The sequence below is a fragment of the Amyelois transitella genome, chromosome 27 (genome assembly GCF_032362555.1).
Source record: "Amyelois transitella isolate CPQ chromosome 27, ilAmyTran1.1, whole genome shotgun sequence".
In the NCBI taxonomy this organism is placed as follows: Eukaryota; Metazoa; Arthropoda; class Insecta; order Lepidoptera; family Pyralidae; genus Amyelois; species Amyelois transitella.
In genome coordinates, this window is record NC_083530.1 from 2,767,786 (window position 1) to 2,785,756 (window position 17,971).

Sequence of the window (17,971 nt, forward strand, 5' to 3'; positions counted from 1 at the left end):
AGATTAATTTTCAAAATTGGATACAAGGTATCACTTTTTGACGTCACATCACTACTAATAAAGACGTGATCGTTTATGTATGTTATTAAGTATAAGGTAGTGACTGGTAGGATAGGGCGGAACGAAACAATATCTAATCTAATGGAACTAATAATATTACAGATACATACATCAGTTTCGTTACCAGTTAACGTCAGCCTACCTACTCGTTTCACTACGCTAAAATTAAAAGAAGAGTTAGCTGCTAAATATGGACGATTGTTGAAATCGCTCATATCAATCAACGAGAAGAGATTAGAAACGATGTATAAGTTGCATCGACTCCATGATTTGCCATTAAGTGCCTTGAGGAGTAAACCAGAGGTGTATGCTATTTGGAGACTAAATTTGGTTGGTATTTTTATATTTCTCGACTCTTTTCATCATCCTAGTGTTTTTCATGGGACCCTGTAATTTAGTACGATATTAGTCATGTAATTACACGTAAAAATACATATTTAAATTGAATAAAATTTTAAGTAAAGGCAGCTGTCTTGCCTCTGTGATCTTGATAACAGGGGGTCCTATTATAAAGCACTTGCTCTGGGATCAGAGAATCTAGGTCTCAATTTTTTTTCTCTTATTTTCGGCTGCCCCTTGTGGGACAATATGCTTCGAAAATAAAATTAAAGTTGTATCAGACAGTCTGGTATTTTTCGTTTCCAAAAACATACACAAAGTTAGACGTGGATTTCCCACACCGTCACGGAAACCACACGACTGAGAGCACGATTATTACGAAAATATTAATTGGTAAAAAAAATCATAATCAACTGTTTTCAAGTTGATATAAATCCTCTGCCTGGGATGTTTCGTTGGTTGAGCACGTGTGTTCAAAGCTATTTAAGAAAAAATACTGCTAAAACTAAATCGAATTAAGCGTTCTTCACATCACATCAAACAATATCTTCGAACCTCTGAATAAGGGAAGAATTTCACTTATATTCTTCTTTGTTTCCTAGAAACCCGACTGGCCTGAAGATTTACTAGCGGTGGAAACTCAAAACGATAATACTGAAAGTGAAGATCTCATTTTACCAATATACGATGACCAATCAAACGAAGTAACAGATTCAACTGAAGTAATAGAAAGTGAGAGGAAGGAAGAACGAAAAGAGGCTAGTTCATTAGAGACTTGGCAAGGTACAAAAGTTTTTTCAAGTGAAGGCACAGACGATTCAGATGAAAGAAATCTTCAAAACGATGATAAAGAAGCTGTTAAGAAAAATTTGATCATAGTTCCTTATGTAAGTCCACTAAGTGGATCTTTGGAAATCTTCAAAGCTTCTGTAGAGGTATCAAAGGATTCTAAAGATTTCAGAAGATACAAATATGGCAAAAATTGTTCGAGAAAGGCTAAAAAATATTGCCAAATTGCGTGCAAGGAGGCTTTCAAGAAATTGTGCGGTAGTTTTCAATGCACGTCGCAAGTAAAGCCGAACTATAAGAAACAATGTTACTACATGTGTTTAGAAGAGTTTGTGAAAGATAGGAAAAATTTCTCGTGTTAGTGATATAGTTGTGTGGCTTCCACAGAATTATAGTGAATTAGTCTTTTTAAATTTGTTAAAAATTAAAACTTTTTCTTTAGAAAGTCGTCGTAAGAGATAATTAATAAAACATTAAACAGGTCGAAGATCTTAGATCTATAGAAGATCATCTTTATGTAATGTGGCTATAATTATTAAATTATTTAAATTAGTTATTGATGTGAGCAATGATGCATTAATGCAATTCATAGCTTGAAGTTTATAATGATATGTATTACATGAAATGTAATAAAGTCGATATAAAATATTAGAGGTTCTAATATTCACTGTCGCCTTTTTTTAAAAAACAATAAAATTGAATATATTTTATATTCGTTTGATTTTGATGATTTTTCAAAATAACTTTTATTATGCCAGTAAGGAAATTGATAGGTTGATCTAAAGGTTTATTTGTCACATGTAGATACTTAATGACCGATAGACAATGCAGAGTCGAATCTATAAGGTCAGGTGAAATGTTTGGCTGTTCCTAGGGATGCAGAGGGGATTTCTGTGCGATTTTAATAACTGACATTAATAAAACATCCATGTCTACACTATATGTTGAAGAAAGCTGAGAAATACCTACCCACGCTCCTTGCAGAAATTTCCTTTATTTCACGGGAATTTACTGATTTGAGGGATCTTGGACCTGCATACACTTACAATAATTCCCATATTATAAATTGTTGGCAAAAATTTGTTCAAATAAATAGTACCTAATCAAATATTCCGATTACACTTTGGATGTTAATATTAATGTAAGATTTGTGTGATTTGTTCTATAGAAAACTTCACCTTCACCAACTTCACCGCTTGAGGAAGATCCACTTAAACAAAAAAATCGTCAAAACTTTGTTACATATGTGAATAGTAAATATATAATAGTTATACTCGATATTAACTCAGATCATCCAGCGAAAGATGAAATAGAAGAAAATTGGACAATAAATACAGATAGATCAAATGATGATCCTACATCAGATGATGTTTTAAATAGAAGGTTCCTAAAACGCAAATTGTACAAAAACGCCATGAAATATTGCCAGAAAGCTTGTAGAAAGGCTTTTAAAGCTACGCTTAAGAACCTTAAAAAAAGAAAGGATCTTTATAAATGTAGATATATGATGAAGACAAATTAACATAATTTGTCTAACATTGCAAGAAGAATTGTGAAGATGAATTCGCGATCGGTCATCAAAGTGAATAAAATTTGTGTGTTATTAGTAACAGAAAATAAACGTCACTAGATTCGTAGTTCTTAATTTATCCAAAAATAAAAGAAGCCACTTCTAAAAACAAGATCGCCGTTACAATTGTTGTAACAAGGTCTTGTATGTGCAAAGTAAAGAATTAGAAAAAGTAGTGATTATTAGTGAATTATAAAAAAGCCGATGAACTTAAATTAACAAAAAATGCAACAGTATTTGCAGTTGTGTGATGGAAAATATTTGTTTTATAAAAATGTAGGAACGTGCAAAGTGAGAGAGATGTGCCTGAAAGTGGGATCGATATAAATTTCTAATGATTTTTTGAGGAAGGACTGGGAAATGTTATGTTCCTTAATAGATTTCGTTAAATAAAACTTTTGCTTATTCTTCACCTTTTATTTTACCACATAAACTTTATTCATATCTATCATATTTATGATTCAAAGTAGTAGTATATATAAAAATGAATGTCACTTACATACATTCTAAAATAAATTTTAAAAAATCTGCTTCTTAAAACTATTTTCATGTCTCAGAACTACAAATCGAATTATGAAGATACATCAGACGAAATTACTGAAAGCAATCAGGATAAAACAAAGGCAATAATAATTGTAATACCGACAGCAAAAAGAAAAATAAGAAGTGACAATAACCCTACAGATAATGATGAAACTTTGGAATCAGATACAACGGAGATTGAAAATGGACGCAGGAGAGGTAAATTTGATAAAATATTTGCCAAAAACGCTAAAAGAGCATGCGTAAGAGCGAGCAAAAATGCTTTACAAAAATTGTGCAAAAAGAAACTGTTGATTTGTACGCGGAGAATGTGTAAATATTTCAAGAAAGAAAGCCAGAATTCTTGTGATAAAAGATTTATGAGTGGGAGGTATAGTGACTCTGATATGTGAAATGGGAATTCTTCTTCAAAAAGTACCTACAATATTAGATGGTAACGTTTTTAAAAATCTTCACTCAAATTGCAGAAAGACTTGTGACGTAGCACCCTATTAACTAGTCAAGATAGAGATTTTTAACTATATACATGTGTGTGATATATGTTATTTTATCATAGCATTGCCTAACGAGATGCAGTGCTATGATAGAATAACATATAGTAACAGGAATAGAAAGGAAAAGATCCGCTTGTTTGGTACTGAGGAAAGGCTGAATAAAATCAGTTTGATTGAACAAATATAGGTACTAGGAGATTGTGAATGAGAACTTAGGAAATGTAAAGGCCTAGACGAAACCTTATCATACACTGATCAAATCAGAAGGATCAGGTCAAGATTACTAGTAAACCGACCTTGCATGAAAAGAGTGATGAAGCGAAAGACTTATGCAGGGATTGTGACAAATGGAATGATGTGCTCTATGCTCTGCCTGCTCCATCAAAGAAGTGTTATTTTATGAATGCGAAGATGATAAAACAATTAAGACAAAACAAACAACAAACTGCGATAATATTGTAAGGTATTAATAAATATTTCTTGCTATAGAGTAAAATAACGTTGCCCTATTTGTAGATATGTAAGATGATGATGATTTAAATGTACCGATTGAAATTTAAACTTTAAAACATTCGGCTGTATGGCTTAATGATGGAATTGAGATTCAAACAGTGACAGGTTGCTAGCCCATCGCCCACAAGAAGGATACTTACCAAGTTAATAAGCCTTTCCCTTAGTCGCCTTTAACGAGGATCAAGGAAGAAATTTTGCCTTCAAAATTGAATTGATCCGACGAAATCTTAAAGATGCACGTCGCAGTAACTATGACGCCAGCTGCAATAAAAAAGCATCAAAAGCATGTACGAACGCCTGCGTCAAATCCTTGGACAGCTTGTGTTTTGGACACAAAATCTCCGAAACTTCTAAAAGGAAGTTTAACAAAGAATGCAAGAAATCTTGTAGAGAACAGTTTATAACAGAAGACGACGACTGCCGTACGAATATAATCTTTCCTGTAATAAATGTTTTGATATAGGTATACATATATTTTGTTGTTATTATTTGCGACTTAGCTTATGACTCTCGTATAGGTTTTTAAGATCTTAATGACCTCAAAATAGTTATAATAAAGATAATATACGATGTAGGTGCTAAAAAGACAACCTATAAAATTATGGATTTTACATAGTTGACATGTAACAGACATCAAGATTAATTTTGCAAGGGAAAAGAAGCAACAGGAAGATACTTTGTTTTTGTTTGTTCCCAGGCCGACTTGAAAGATTAAAATCACTTAAGATTTATATAAATATCTATATAAATCTTAAGTGTCAATCATCTACTTTTCTTGCGGGGTAGATCCACCAGTCTTGAAAAGACTGAAAGGCCTAGTTCAGCTGTCAATGATGGAATCGAGATTCAAATAGTGACAGATTGCTAGCTTATCGCTTACAAGAAGAATACCGAGTTTATTAGCTCTTAATGACAGGTTGGATGGAAAAGATCCCACTTAGGGATAAGCCCGCCTTTGTACTGTACTACTGTTATATTGTAATGTACTCCTCTATTGAACAATAAAGCAGTTACTTTATTAGTCTTTCCCTTAGTCGTCTTAGACTCCATCAATGGCTAATAAGATATGGAGTGGACCTAATCTAAAGTGCTGGGAACCACACGGCACCATTTTTTTTAATTTAATCAATTAATTTCGTTTAGTCTTTATACTCGTATGCTGCAATATATAACGGCTGAGCTAATTTAATTGTTTGTTCAATTCTTTAACGACTGAGCTAATTTAATTGTTTGTTCAATTCTTTTCAGAGTTAAATGAATGGTGCCTAGATTTATTATTAAACCGCTTCGCATGAGGTACTTACTATCTATAGTTATCAGCGGCTAGATTTAACATTGAAATTTTCGTCATTCTTAATTGGTAATTAATTTTCGTAATCAACGCTTAAGTAAAGTTTCGGTATTTTAAGCCCTTCAAATATTTAGAACTGGCATCAAGAACAATGTACCTATGTACTTCATTATTGATAATTAATGCTTACCTAACTAAATTTTGATATTTTTAAGCCCTTCAAATATATAGAACTGGCACCTGGAATAATGTGTGTAAGATTTTTTTTTAGTTTTATTTTCATGTAAGTACCTAAGTATCTATTAACAGTTAAAAGATAAGGTAGAAGGTTCATGAAACTTAAAATATACATACATATAAACACGTCTATATTCCTTACGGAGTAGACAGAGCCAACAGTCTTGAAAAAATAATTACAGACTACATTTAGCTGATTGGCTTAGGTAATGAGAAGAAGTGAAATAACTCTCTATTTTTCAGAGTAGGTAACTAAAAACTAACTATGTCGCCCGCAGGTTGTAAGCCGTAAACTGAAATCTAGTACAAAGAACTAATAGTTTACTAATAATCTTCTTCTTCCTGGCTATTACCTTGGCTAACAGAGGACCCTGTTACATCCTCACCACTCTGGAGAGAAGCCCGGGGTACGTCCTTGACCATCGACCTCAGATTGAGTGAGTCAAGTTTGTATACGAAGTTGGACTAAGCAAAATACACCTCATTCTAATAAGAGCAATAGTTTTCACTTGATGCGAATACAAACAAACATACAAAAAACATTTTTGACTTGCTCTAATATCGATTTTTCGGCAATATCTATTAAGTATCGACGTCGCTCGGTGAGTTAAAATTTCATTATAAATACTCTTTTACAGATATGGATAAATCATTGATGAAATTTCATTGTTACTTGTTTTTCATTTTTATATAACTACTATTCTTACCATTTTATATATCTGTGTAATTTCTTAGTTTCATAATTTTACGAGCTAACCATTAATCTCGGTTAATTTTGCTACCTACAAACTTTATAGACATTTTTAAATTAATCTGAGTGAAATGACTTTCAAAGTTTTATTCCTGACATATTTTATTTTCGCTGCACTGAATATTGTAAGTAGATATTGAATTTCAAACTAAATTGCCCAAATTACACACTTAAACATAATCACGTCTTGATCTCTTCTGGGAAGACGCAAAATAGTCTGAAAAATATATGAAGGCCACGTTTAGATGAATGGCTGATTCAATCTTCACGGCTATCCTTCAAACATATCTCTATAAATATGACATATAATTAATAGTTTGAACATAATAATTTCAGCTAATAATTTTTTGAAGTTTAAGTAGTCGAATTTTAGTTTTTTAGTTCAAAATTTTTATATCTTGTCACCTTATTGCAACGTGGCGCGGTTTCAGATTTTTTTTCAGTTTTTAAGAATCTGAGATTCTTATGCATTCAGTTTTATATTAATTGCAAAGGTTCTACTTTAACGTTTAAAAAAAAGACAATAATAGTCTGTCGACTGTGCCGCACCTTAATTTAATTAAAAACATATCATCTTTTGTACAGGATCCATACGAAGCCGTAACACCAATTTTGAGAGAAGTAAATTATGAGGAATCGTCAGAGCCATTGTTTGTTACGGAGGTAAATTACAACCCTCTATACAAAGGTGAGTTCATTAACCATAGCCCCATGATATATCAGTGCAGTGTAAACATAAAATCACGCCTCTTTCCCGGAGGGGTAGGCAGAGACTACATCTTTCCATTTGCCACGATCTCTGCATACTTCCTTCGCTTCATCTACATTCATAACTCTCTTCATGCAAGCTCGGCGGTTTCGGGTACTCTTGACCTGACCCTTTACCAGGACGATACAGACACTATCATACTTATATACATATACTTTTCTACCCATAGACACTGACAGTTTATCATGTTCAGCTAGATAGTTAAAAAATGTAATTGAGACTGAATTGACAACTTGCCTCCATATCGCATTAAGATTGGGTAGAGAAATGTTGTGACGTTTAGTTTATGTAAAGCGTCGCAGGTAAAAGTTTAAGAGAGATATGTTAAACAAATGAAATTAAAATTTTCTTTTGAAAAATGCAACCATTCCATCAGTATTTACTTAAGACGTTGTCACGTTCTACTATCGTCAGTAAACCGACTTTACAGACAGCCGATTTTTTTTTTATATTTCAGAGTACAGATCTAATGATGCCAATAAAAGACTTAGTTACAAAGAAGACGATGAAGCGGACGATGCGGCTGAACTGCGGCGAAAGATGTTGGCTTTGCTAATTCTTGATGTAAGTCTACCCTCCATTCCTCATTCTCCACGCCTTCGCTAGACCCAAATTCGCTGCGAACATATGGTCACGTCTATATCCCTTACGAGGTAAACAGTGCCAACAGTCTTGAAAAGACTGAATGGCCACGTTCAGCTATTAACTTAATTTTAGAATTGATATTCAAATAGTGACAGGTTGCTTACCCATCGCCTGAAAAAGAATCCCAAGTTTGTAAGTCTATCCCTTAGTCGCCTATATTTACATTAACCACATTTACCTTCAACAATTTCAGGCAGAATTAGACAATCCGGATTCTGTCAAATCTGAAACGTCTTCGAAGGAGTTGGGCGTCTCGAGAGGAGAACCAATTGATTCGTACTCAATTTTGAACACTTTGAGGAAAGGTGTTTGGAGTAAATGTGGTAGATCGGCCTCCAAGCTGTGCTTTAAGGCGTGCTGTGATGCTGCGACCGCCACCTGTTCGCTTTACTCTTGCAAGTCACGGATGAAGACGAAGTTCAGGAGGAATTGCAAGACTTATTGCAATCGGAGATTCTCAACGTGAACTCGAAAGAAATAAATGTTTTAATGTAGTTATTGAAATTTATTGACCTTCAATTTGGGGCTGATGTTAATAAAATGACGCCTCTTCACTACATAGTATAAAACAAAGTCGCTATTTTAGTCTGTTTGTCTGTATGCTTGAATCTTTAAAATTACGCAACGGATTTTGATGCGGTTTTTTTGTAACAGGTAGAGTGATTCAAGAGGAAGGTTTTTATGTATAATTTTTTCCGAATTTTGCACCCATGCGAAGCCGGGGCGGGTCGCTAGTTTTTTATAATTATTTGAGTTGAGTGCGTGTGACCTCAATCTACCTGGTGGTAGGCCTAAGATGGTGCATGCAAGCTCAAATAGTGCCTATTTACTCTTCCTTTTGAAAATCCTTTAGTTGAATGTATCGGGGATGGGAGATCCCTCTTTCCTGGAGTGGTAGGCAGTGATTACTTCTTTCGTTTCTACATTCACCACATTTGTTAAAAGGAACAAATAAATGTATGTACTTATATCACCTAAGTATCATATTAAATGACCACAAAACAAGTTTGATACATACATATACGTCTATATCCCTTACAGGGTAAACCAACAGTCTTGAGGAGCCACGTTCAGCTGTACCTATGTCTTATGATGAAATAATGACAGGTTGCTAGCTCATCGCCTACAAGAGGATGTTTATAAGCCTATCCCTTAGTCGACTTTGACGATATCCATGGGAATATATATATATATATATATAATATGGGATGTTAGATAAGATATAACAATAGGTATATAGGATAAATGTGTAAACATCATACATTCTATGATGTTATTTCCTCACTGTAAGATTATCAGTTAGCACTTAAACTAATGTGCATTACTTATCGAAGACTAATTTATACATAAATAAATAAATAAATAAATAAATAAATAAATAAATAAATATATACGGGACAAATTACACAGATTGAGTTAGCCTCGAAGTAAGTTCGAGACTTGTGTTACGAGATACTAACTCAACGATACTATATTTTATAATAAATACTTATATAGATAAACATCCAAGACCCAGGCCAATCAGAAAAAGTTCTTTTCTCATCATGCCCTGGCCGGGAATCGAACCCGGGACCCCCAGTGTCACAGACAAGCGTATTACCGCTGCGCCACAGAGGCCGTCAATACATGGCCAAGAAATAATTTGAACCCGTGCCACCTTTTACATCACGCTATTTATCCACTCAACTTTCCAGGATGTAATTTATGTTCTAGTCAGATCTTACAGTCATGAATCTCATATCATTCGACAATTAATTGATAGAATTCGGACAGTGACAAATGACAACTCCAAAAAACATTTTGTTCCTTTTATTTTCATACTTCAATAAAATACAATTTGTATTGTGATATTATTAATTTTTTTGTAATTCACATTTCATCTTATACAAAAGTTATATAATTCAACTTCAACAATTAACTCCTGTATATTGTTAATAAATATAAGTACTTACATTAAAACTCTAACATTTATATAACTAATTTTATAAATGGCTCAGAAATTTGTATAATTCCCGCAAATACCAAGATAGTCTTATGTCTTAATCATAATTAAAAAAAATGGTAATACTCATGGGACGGAATTCTTAAGAAATCAGGTAAGTACATCATTATTTGTTTTGTCAAAACATACAAATGACTATAACATAATGTAGATATGATTAACTCTGAATTGTGACAAGAACTTTAATTTCACAACCTAAAAGATCTTATAACAATCGAAAGTATTAAAAATCTTAATTACAATAAGTAAATTATTTCATTTTACATTTTAAAGGCACATTTCAAATAAGAACGTTTTCAAATAATATCATTTGAAGTAGATAAACATATTAAAATATAATTAAATCCCAAATATATCGTCAGATTAAAACAATTTTGAACAAGGCAGGTCAATAATATAGTAAAATTCAAGTAACTTGCAACCATGAAGATTACTTAGAGAAAAAAACATGAACATTCAAGATAAATAATAAAGTACTATAGATAGCTAAGATAAAATTATATCTCTAATTCATGGCGAAATATTTGGGAACACATAAATATAATTTCATATTGGTATCACAATATCTAATTCTTTTATTCTAATGGAAGTTTATCGTGTAAATACATTTCTGATATATCCTAAAGTCTGCCACCGCTGGGACTTCTCGAACTACTTTTGATCGACGTTACAGATATATTCCCAGAGCTGCTACTCAACGTGGGTGGAGGGGAGCGAGGTAATGCGAAACTTTTGTCCGTCAAATTCTCCTGACTCAAAGATTTCTGACTGAAAACAGGAATCTTCGAAGACACCGTCACGCCCACCGGCTTGAAACTCTTCTCAGCCTTCACCGGTATGTTACTAGGCTTAGCTGATATAACTGGCTTCTGATTCGGCGGCTGTTCCGACCGCAATTGCTGGTCGAGTTGCGACAGTCTTCGGTTCTCCAAATCCGTACTTGTCACTATAGTGCCTTTAGGCGATTCGTATGTTGCTGTCCTGAATTTGATATGACTGTTTCTCGGTAAATCGAAGTCGGAATGACGTTTCTTTGGTTCGTTTGCGCTCTGGCTCGACGATCGTCTCTTCACTTCAGCTAATTGCTTAGCGGAGTGGTGTTGTTCGTTTATAATAAAGTCGTTAAGCATTTCGATATCCAGTTCGTAAGATAAAGAGGGCTCTTGGTAAGAAGGAGGCGCCCTTTGTCTACTAGCGATTTTATCTTTCGCCGAATCTGATTTCTGACTCATCATTTTCTCCGTTCTCGGCGTTACTACTTGTATCTCCATGACGTGATCTTTATCTGCTTCCGAGTCTTTAGAACTTGCGGATTTTGAATATTTATGTGAGTCAGGTTGTGGTGACAACGATGGATTAATGGAATATTTCGTTTTAGTAAGTTCCGTTACGTCTTCACTTGTAGTTTGTACGTCTTCTAAATCCTGAATTATTCTTATTCCCATGCTAGATAGTTGTTCTGGCGTTTTGTCTGACATGAAATTGGGATCTTTTTGTAACTTTTCCATTAATGCTTTTGCTTCTTCCTCGCTCATATCTTTCGTATTAAGAATAATTGTCTCAGTTTTTGTAAATGACGGTTCTTCTGACGTAAATTCTATGTTTGGATTCTGTTTTCTTATTTCATCTAGTATCTTTCTGTCAATATCCTGGACATTGCCTTCTTCAAGCATCGCTTCATCAATACTGCCTGAATGTCTCATAATACCAAACGTCACTTGTTCCACTTGTATAGGTGCCTCGGTTTTGCTTGTGATGTATTTGGTAGAGACCTTTTCCACGTTTTGTGTAATAACTTTATTTCCGTATTCGTCTTCTGCCACATTAACTGTTACTGTTTTTTGTACTGGCTCTTGTGTCATTGTGATTGACATATTTGGTGGCTCCATATAAAGTGTTCTTCCATCTCTTTCATCACTTCGTCTTTTAATTCCTTCAATGACGTCTGGCACTACTCTCGTGGGCTCACCTATCTCAATAGACTGAAAAGATTTAATTTTTTGCTGGTGAGAAGGTTGATTTCTTTCATTAGTAGTGATTGTGACGACGTTACTGCTATGCACATCTTTAGGTTCAGACCAATCAGTAGAGACAGCTTCCAATCTGGGCTTTTTATTATGTTTCAAACTGTTATTGTTAGATCCAACTTTAATATTGCTAACAAAATCATCATATTCTGTATGTTTTGACTTAGGTTCTGAAGTTTTCAAATCAAAATTAACAATATCAGGTTGATGCATTGAAGATTTGAAGGAATCTGTTAATTGTGATGACATGTCTTTACTAGTTGTAGCTTCATTTTTTTGGGGACTTTGATCAATGTGGACGTTCAAAATTGGATTTTTCGCTAATAATTTCTTCATCATATCAGATTTGGGACGCTCTAGACTGTTTACATATGTATTTCTAGATACTTTTAGATCGTCTGGAATGTTGGTATCATATGACATTGTGACCTTTTCTTCGAACTTGATTGGAGTACCAGTTATTTCAGTTTTAGAAGTAGAAATCGGTAATATTTCGTGTGTGCTATCAAGGGAGCTTAAATTACTACCATCTGACGTAGACTTTGCGAATTCTGACACGAGTTTTAGATGGACTTTCATATTTTCATCCATCATTCTTCGAGCAAGATGATCTGATGTTTCGTGTGGCTCGTTATCTTTATAAAGTTCAAATTGTGCCTTCTTGTTGCTTGTGTCTTGTTCAGTTTTATCAGATTCTACAGAACTATTGGAACCCTTTACTATTGCATCTTCCAAATTACCAAATTCAGAAGCCTTTTTCAAACGATTTCTTTGAAATGTATTCAGACCTTCAATAGCTGATGTTTTTGACAGATTTAAACTCAATCTAGGTTCTTTGCTTTTTATTACCATACCTTTTTCAGAGTCTATCATTTCTGGTAGTACATCTTCAGCTCCCGAATCGAAAAATGTTGTTTCAACAACGGACATAGCCTTTCTCTTTTTGGGTGAAAGAGTACTTTCTTTGATGTCAGCATCGTCTGCTGATATGTCTAAACTTTGTGCTCGTTCTAGAGTACCAGTTGATGGTTGTCTGGTTTTTGCTCTAAGTTCAAATCTAGAAAGATCACCCAATGACGCTGCTTTGCGCTCGTTTTCATCTAAAATTGAAGCATTATCTGATGCAGAATGAACAGTGTCATTTAGTGGAGAGCTGTGAATTGTAATGTCACTGTTATTTAACTCAATTGTTGTAGAACCTTTTTCACTTCTATCGCTATTATTGAAAGATACAACAGAGTGAATATCATGGCTAGATGACAAATTAGATTTGGAGTCCTCGAAATAATTGTTAAGCGAATCGCTTTCTCGCTTGAAAGGTTTAGACACAATATCGTCAATATCGTCTTGACTAAAGTTTATGGATTCTTCGATACGCGAAATGCTTTTGGTTTTATTTACCTTTGGTGTAGATGTATTGAAAGAAGATGCGGCTTTATTTGAACTCGTGGAAGACGCGTCGTGCAAAATACTGGAATGTTGTTTTTCACTTTTTAAGAAGTCATTGACATTCTTTAGTTGTTCGAGTATGCTGTCATCAGTTTTATTTTTCTCAGTTTCAGGCGGAGAAGGCGCTTTGCCTTTTGATTTTTTAACAGGCTTAGGCGCTTCTTCTTTTTTATGTTCTACTCTTTCTTTTTCAATGTTCAGCTCAGACGAACTCTTCCTGTTAGTTCTTGCCGCTTTAGCTGCATCCAACATATGTTGAGGTAACTCTTGTGGGATTCCATTTTCGTCTCTCTTAATGCCACTGGAGTTCAAGTCAGTTCTAGCGAATGAACTATCTGAAGTCTTTGATGTATCTGTATTACTACTAATATCAGATTCATTTGATTTTACTCTAGCATTAGGAATAGGCGGTGCCATCTTTTCTCGTCGCTTGGCAATGACTGGTTTCTTTTGCTCTGTCTCATTCTCATGCTTAAATTGAGCTGTAGGAGCAGGTCTCTGAGGTTCAGGTTTATCAACTTCATCCGAAGCTACCTTTTCAGGGACAACCGCTCCATTCTCGACACTCTTTTGCCTCAGTATTCCATCATCAGGTATGTTAGGTGGCAGAACTCTAATGCCAAATTTCATTCCACGTTTCGGATCATAATCTCTTTTTTGGACTTCAGCGTGTTCTAAGTGAGACATGTTATCTGGCTGAATTATATGAACTTCACTGCTACTGGAATGTCTATTTTTACTATTTTTCTCCGTTTTGCTGGGAACGGCTGGAACATCTGAATGTCTCGGTTTTGTTGCCAACTTGTTATTCTTTTCGTTTTCTCTCTCCAACGTTGTCGGAGCGCCATCTTTTCTTTCTTTCTTGTTCCTCTCAAGTGTTGTATTGACGATTTTGTCTGTTATTATCTTCTTGATGCCTGCTTTGCCGTGTTTTGTTTCCAATGTTGAGTTGTTTGAGTTGGACGTGTTCGGTGATCTTGGTGGGTGAAGTAGTTTCGCTTCTTTTTCAAGCTGTAACAAAACAGATATTGTATTATAATATAATATGATAATACAACTGTTCACGTCAGGGAAAGTAAGTAAAAATTTCGCTAAGACTTTTCTATATTTAAAGTCAAATATTTTTACAAATGGGTCCTTCTTATCTTAACTCTCAAATCAAAACTGTTGTATTACTTTACACTGGTTTTAACAACAGTTTGGATTTAATGTAGCTAAATATGCATTGAGTGCATAAATTTTTCTAAACACATAATTTTCGTACTGATGTAACAATATTTTACATCTACCTACTACTTCATTAGTATTCTTCTTACAATCTAGTGTCAACAAAATGCATAATTATCTATACAGAAAGATCTGAAGTTAAACATAACGCGACTTATAACCTTCTAGTATTCAATAGTTATAAAACAATAGAGTTACGAGCATTCCTCGACGTCCGTCGGTTATTGTATTCTAAACATTATTGTCACATTCAATAACATTGTTTAGTAGATACATGGTAATGGAAATACATCCTAAAAGACGTTTCCTTTAAAGATTGTTATTGTAATTTCACTCAACGACACTTTTGACATATTTCTCCGGTTTTTTTTAAAACACAACCAGCTTATGCTGGTCTATGCAATATGTATATATTTCTTTAGAAGGTTTTTAGGCGAGTGGGTCAGATAATTTTGGTTTTTCATTTGCATCGATGAGTAATGATAGAGATATTTAAGTTTTGAAGTTGTGGTCTGAATTTTGACGTTCATTACATAAGTTGAGACAATAGTTAATTTGAAATGCAAATTCGTTGTCTTATTGGTACTCTTTGTGTTAGGTACCTACAAGTACTTCAGTATTCCATCCTATGGCCCGGGCACTTTCGCCAATTTTGCATTACCTATCTACGCATATGTATTACGTCTATATACCTTACGGTTAGACAGAGCCAATAGTTATAAGACGAAAGCAACGTTACGTTGGAAATGATGAAATTGAGACCAAATAATTGGAAAATTTTCAACTATATGTATAGTATAGTATCCAATTATATGTCCACACTAATAATAAAGAGGAAAGATTTGTATTTTTGTATGTTTGTGTGGAATAAACTCAAAAACTACTGGTCCGATTTTGATAAAATTTGGCACAGATATAGAATAGACCTTCAAAAGTGACATAGGCATAAATTTGTTTTGAAATAAATTAGTTTTCAGGTAGATTATTCAACATTCATAAAGTAATCCGGGAAAAAAAGCGCTACCGAAAATCTTTCCGTGCGTGCGCTGGATCCGCTGTTGATTATACAGACATACAATGTATTACAAAAATAAAGGTTTTTTGCAGATCTATAAAAAAGTCCGCGACACGATATATCTAACATCTATAATTTAGTAACTACAAGGTATTTTGTGCGTAAAAAAATAATGTAAATTCAAAGGTTCGTTTTGAGAATTATTATTACACAAGCATTTTAATCCTTATGATTGAAAGTTGTTTTATCATCAAGATAATTTTACGGAGATAAACTTTGTCCTTTACAGCTCAGTGATTGGATAAATAGATTCTGAAATATCGTGAAATTAAAAACACGCACTCCAAATTATTTTAAGTACCTACGTCACGCGAACGCGCTTACCGCATAGGTACTTACGCGGTGTCTCAGTAAAGAGAGAAATGTTTACTCTTTGTTTATTTCAAATTATAAAACACAAAAATATGTCCACCCGTGCGAAGCCGGGGCGGGCCGCTAGTATTGTATATAGCAAAGTCGCTTCCCGCTTTTGTCCGTCTGTTCGTATGTATGTATGCTTAGATCTTTAAAACTTCACAAAGGATTATGATGCAGTTTGTCTTAAAAAGAGTGATTCACGAGAAATTATATTATCTATTAACGTTACCCGTGCGAAGCCGGGGCGGGTCTTTAGTACATACATCACGCCTTTTCCCGGAGGGGTGGTCAGAGACTACATCTTCCTATTCGCCACGATCCCTTCATACTTCATTCGCTTCATTATAACTTTCTTCGTGCAAGCACATCGGTGTCGGTTTAGTTTCAAGTTATTTACGGCTTTTAATTTAAAAGGTATGACATAATATATAATAATTAAGTAAATGTTTAAGAGTTGTAAACATAACGTTTCATTGTTATCAAGATAACCGTGAATGAGGTGTCGTAACGTTATTATAAACACGTAAACCTTGCATATAATATTACAATTTCTTATTTTATAATACTCGTATTATAAATGAGACAGTTTGTTAATAAGTACGCCTATTATTATAATTTTTTTAATTTTTCTCGCGATATGTAGTTACACTAATAAATACGGTATAAATTCTAAATAATATTTATAAAAGTAAGAAGCAAATGAAAAAACAGTTGTCTCTTATATTCTAAACCAATCTTCTTGAAATTACGCGTATATAAAATAAAAGGTCTGGACAATTGGACATAGATATAGGGTAAGTACCCTTCATCGCGGTAAAAACTAAACCTCCCGTGGAATTTGTAAAAAACTTGTATTCTTAAAGAGGTCGCGCTAAATTAGCGCGTGTAGGTGGTGCTAAATTAGCGCGTGTAGATGCTAAATTAGCACGAACGAAGCTGCGGATAATAGCCAGTTGCACATAATCGATCACAGTGGTAGCAATAGCAATGTAAATGTAAAAGCTTAAAATTAGTAAATATCCGGCTCGAAGGACCAAATGGTATCTTTGAGTTTTAAAATTACAAGAAAGACAAATAATATTTTTAGTACCGTATTAACGTCGCCCGTAGAGCCAGCCCTTTTCAGCAGAGGGTGTTGCACCCCCCGGCCCGCGCCGCTGGTCCGCCCTCCCTCCACCACCTCCAACTCAACGGGGTAGGGGGAAGCCAGAGAGAGTATACTGACGGCATCCTCTAGTGGAGTACCGGTGAACTCGATCTTTATGCTTTTGATCTTGTCACCTGAAAAATATTTTTGATAGGTAAGTTACTTTATTGAATACTTACTTCTCTATTCTTTGTCTATATGTAGAGAGGAGCTTAGGGTGTACCTTTTAAGGATTTTACATGAAGCGACTACCATCTAAAAGTTTGTAAGGAAATCTAACCTATGTATATTGGATCATGGCCATACAACCAGTTTCCTGAATGTGCAGGTTTCTTCATGATGTATTCTCTCATCGTAAGAGCATCGGTTAGAGATCAAACTGTACCTACTTCGAAAATTGTCTTTGGTGACATTTTGGCGACATGGCCGAATTAGGTCCTGTGCAGCCGACTTTGTCTGACCTAGGACTGACCGACTCTGTCAAATTGGATTGAACGTGTGGAATGAATAAATATGATATGAATTAGTTCATCACGCATTTTATTCAGGCATTTAACTGTACCTCCTGTACCTTTAATCCAGGTAACACTCTCTCGAGAAAGAAGTCCGAGGAGCCAATATATTTATTTTTCACCTTTCATTCATGCTCTCCACATGACTAAATCGAAGTTTCTTTATTGTTAAAT

At 34.4% G+C, this 17,971-nt stretch overlaps 2 protein-coding genes across 2 annotated transcripts in view; one reads left to right on the forward strand and one right to left on the reverse strand.

Moving 5' to 3' along the window:
- The first annotated feature begins 89 nt into the window (after positions 1-89).
- LOC106140508 (uncharacterized) lies at positions 90-1,559 on the forward strand. The gene is made up of 2 exons (XM_013342110.2): positions 90-390; positions 1,002-1,559. The coding sequence occupies exons 1-2, from the start codon at positions 142-144 to the stop codon at positions 1,548-1,550; spliced, it is 798 nt and encodes a 265-aa protein (XP_013197564.2). The 5' UTR covers positions 90-141; the 3' UTR covers positions 1,551-1,559.
- Positions 1,560-9,795: 8,236 nt separating this feature from the next.
- LOC106140814 (uncharacterized) overlaps positions 9,796-17,971 on the reverse strand; it is a 36,524-nt gene continuing 28,348 nt past the window's right edge. The window contains exons 4-5 of the mRNA XM_013342458.2: positions 17,229-17,419; positions 9,796-14,490 (exon numbers count right to left, since the gene is read on the reverse strand). Of these exons, the coding sequence (XP_013197912.1) occupies positions 10,624-14,490; positions 17,229-17,419 (4,058 nt within the window). The 3' untranslated portion in view covers positions 9,796-10,623. The remainder of the gene's footprint in view (positions 14,491-17,228; positions 17,420-17,971) is intronic.

What these genes read in the sequence shown, in the direction of transcription:
- LOC106140508 (XM_013342110.2), top strand. Translation starts at nt 142, where the DNA reads ATGGAACTAATAATATTACAGATACATACATCAGTTTCGTTACCAGTT. An exon ending in CTATTTGGAGACTAAATTTG is followed by an intron (nt 391 to 1,001) that starts GTTGGTATTTTT and finishes TTTGTTTCCTAG; the next exon opens with AAACCCGACTGGCCTGAAGA.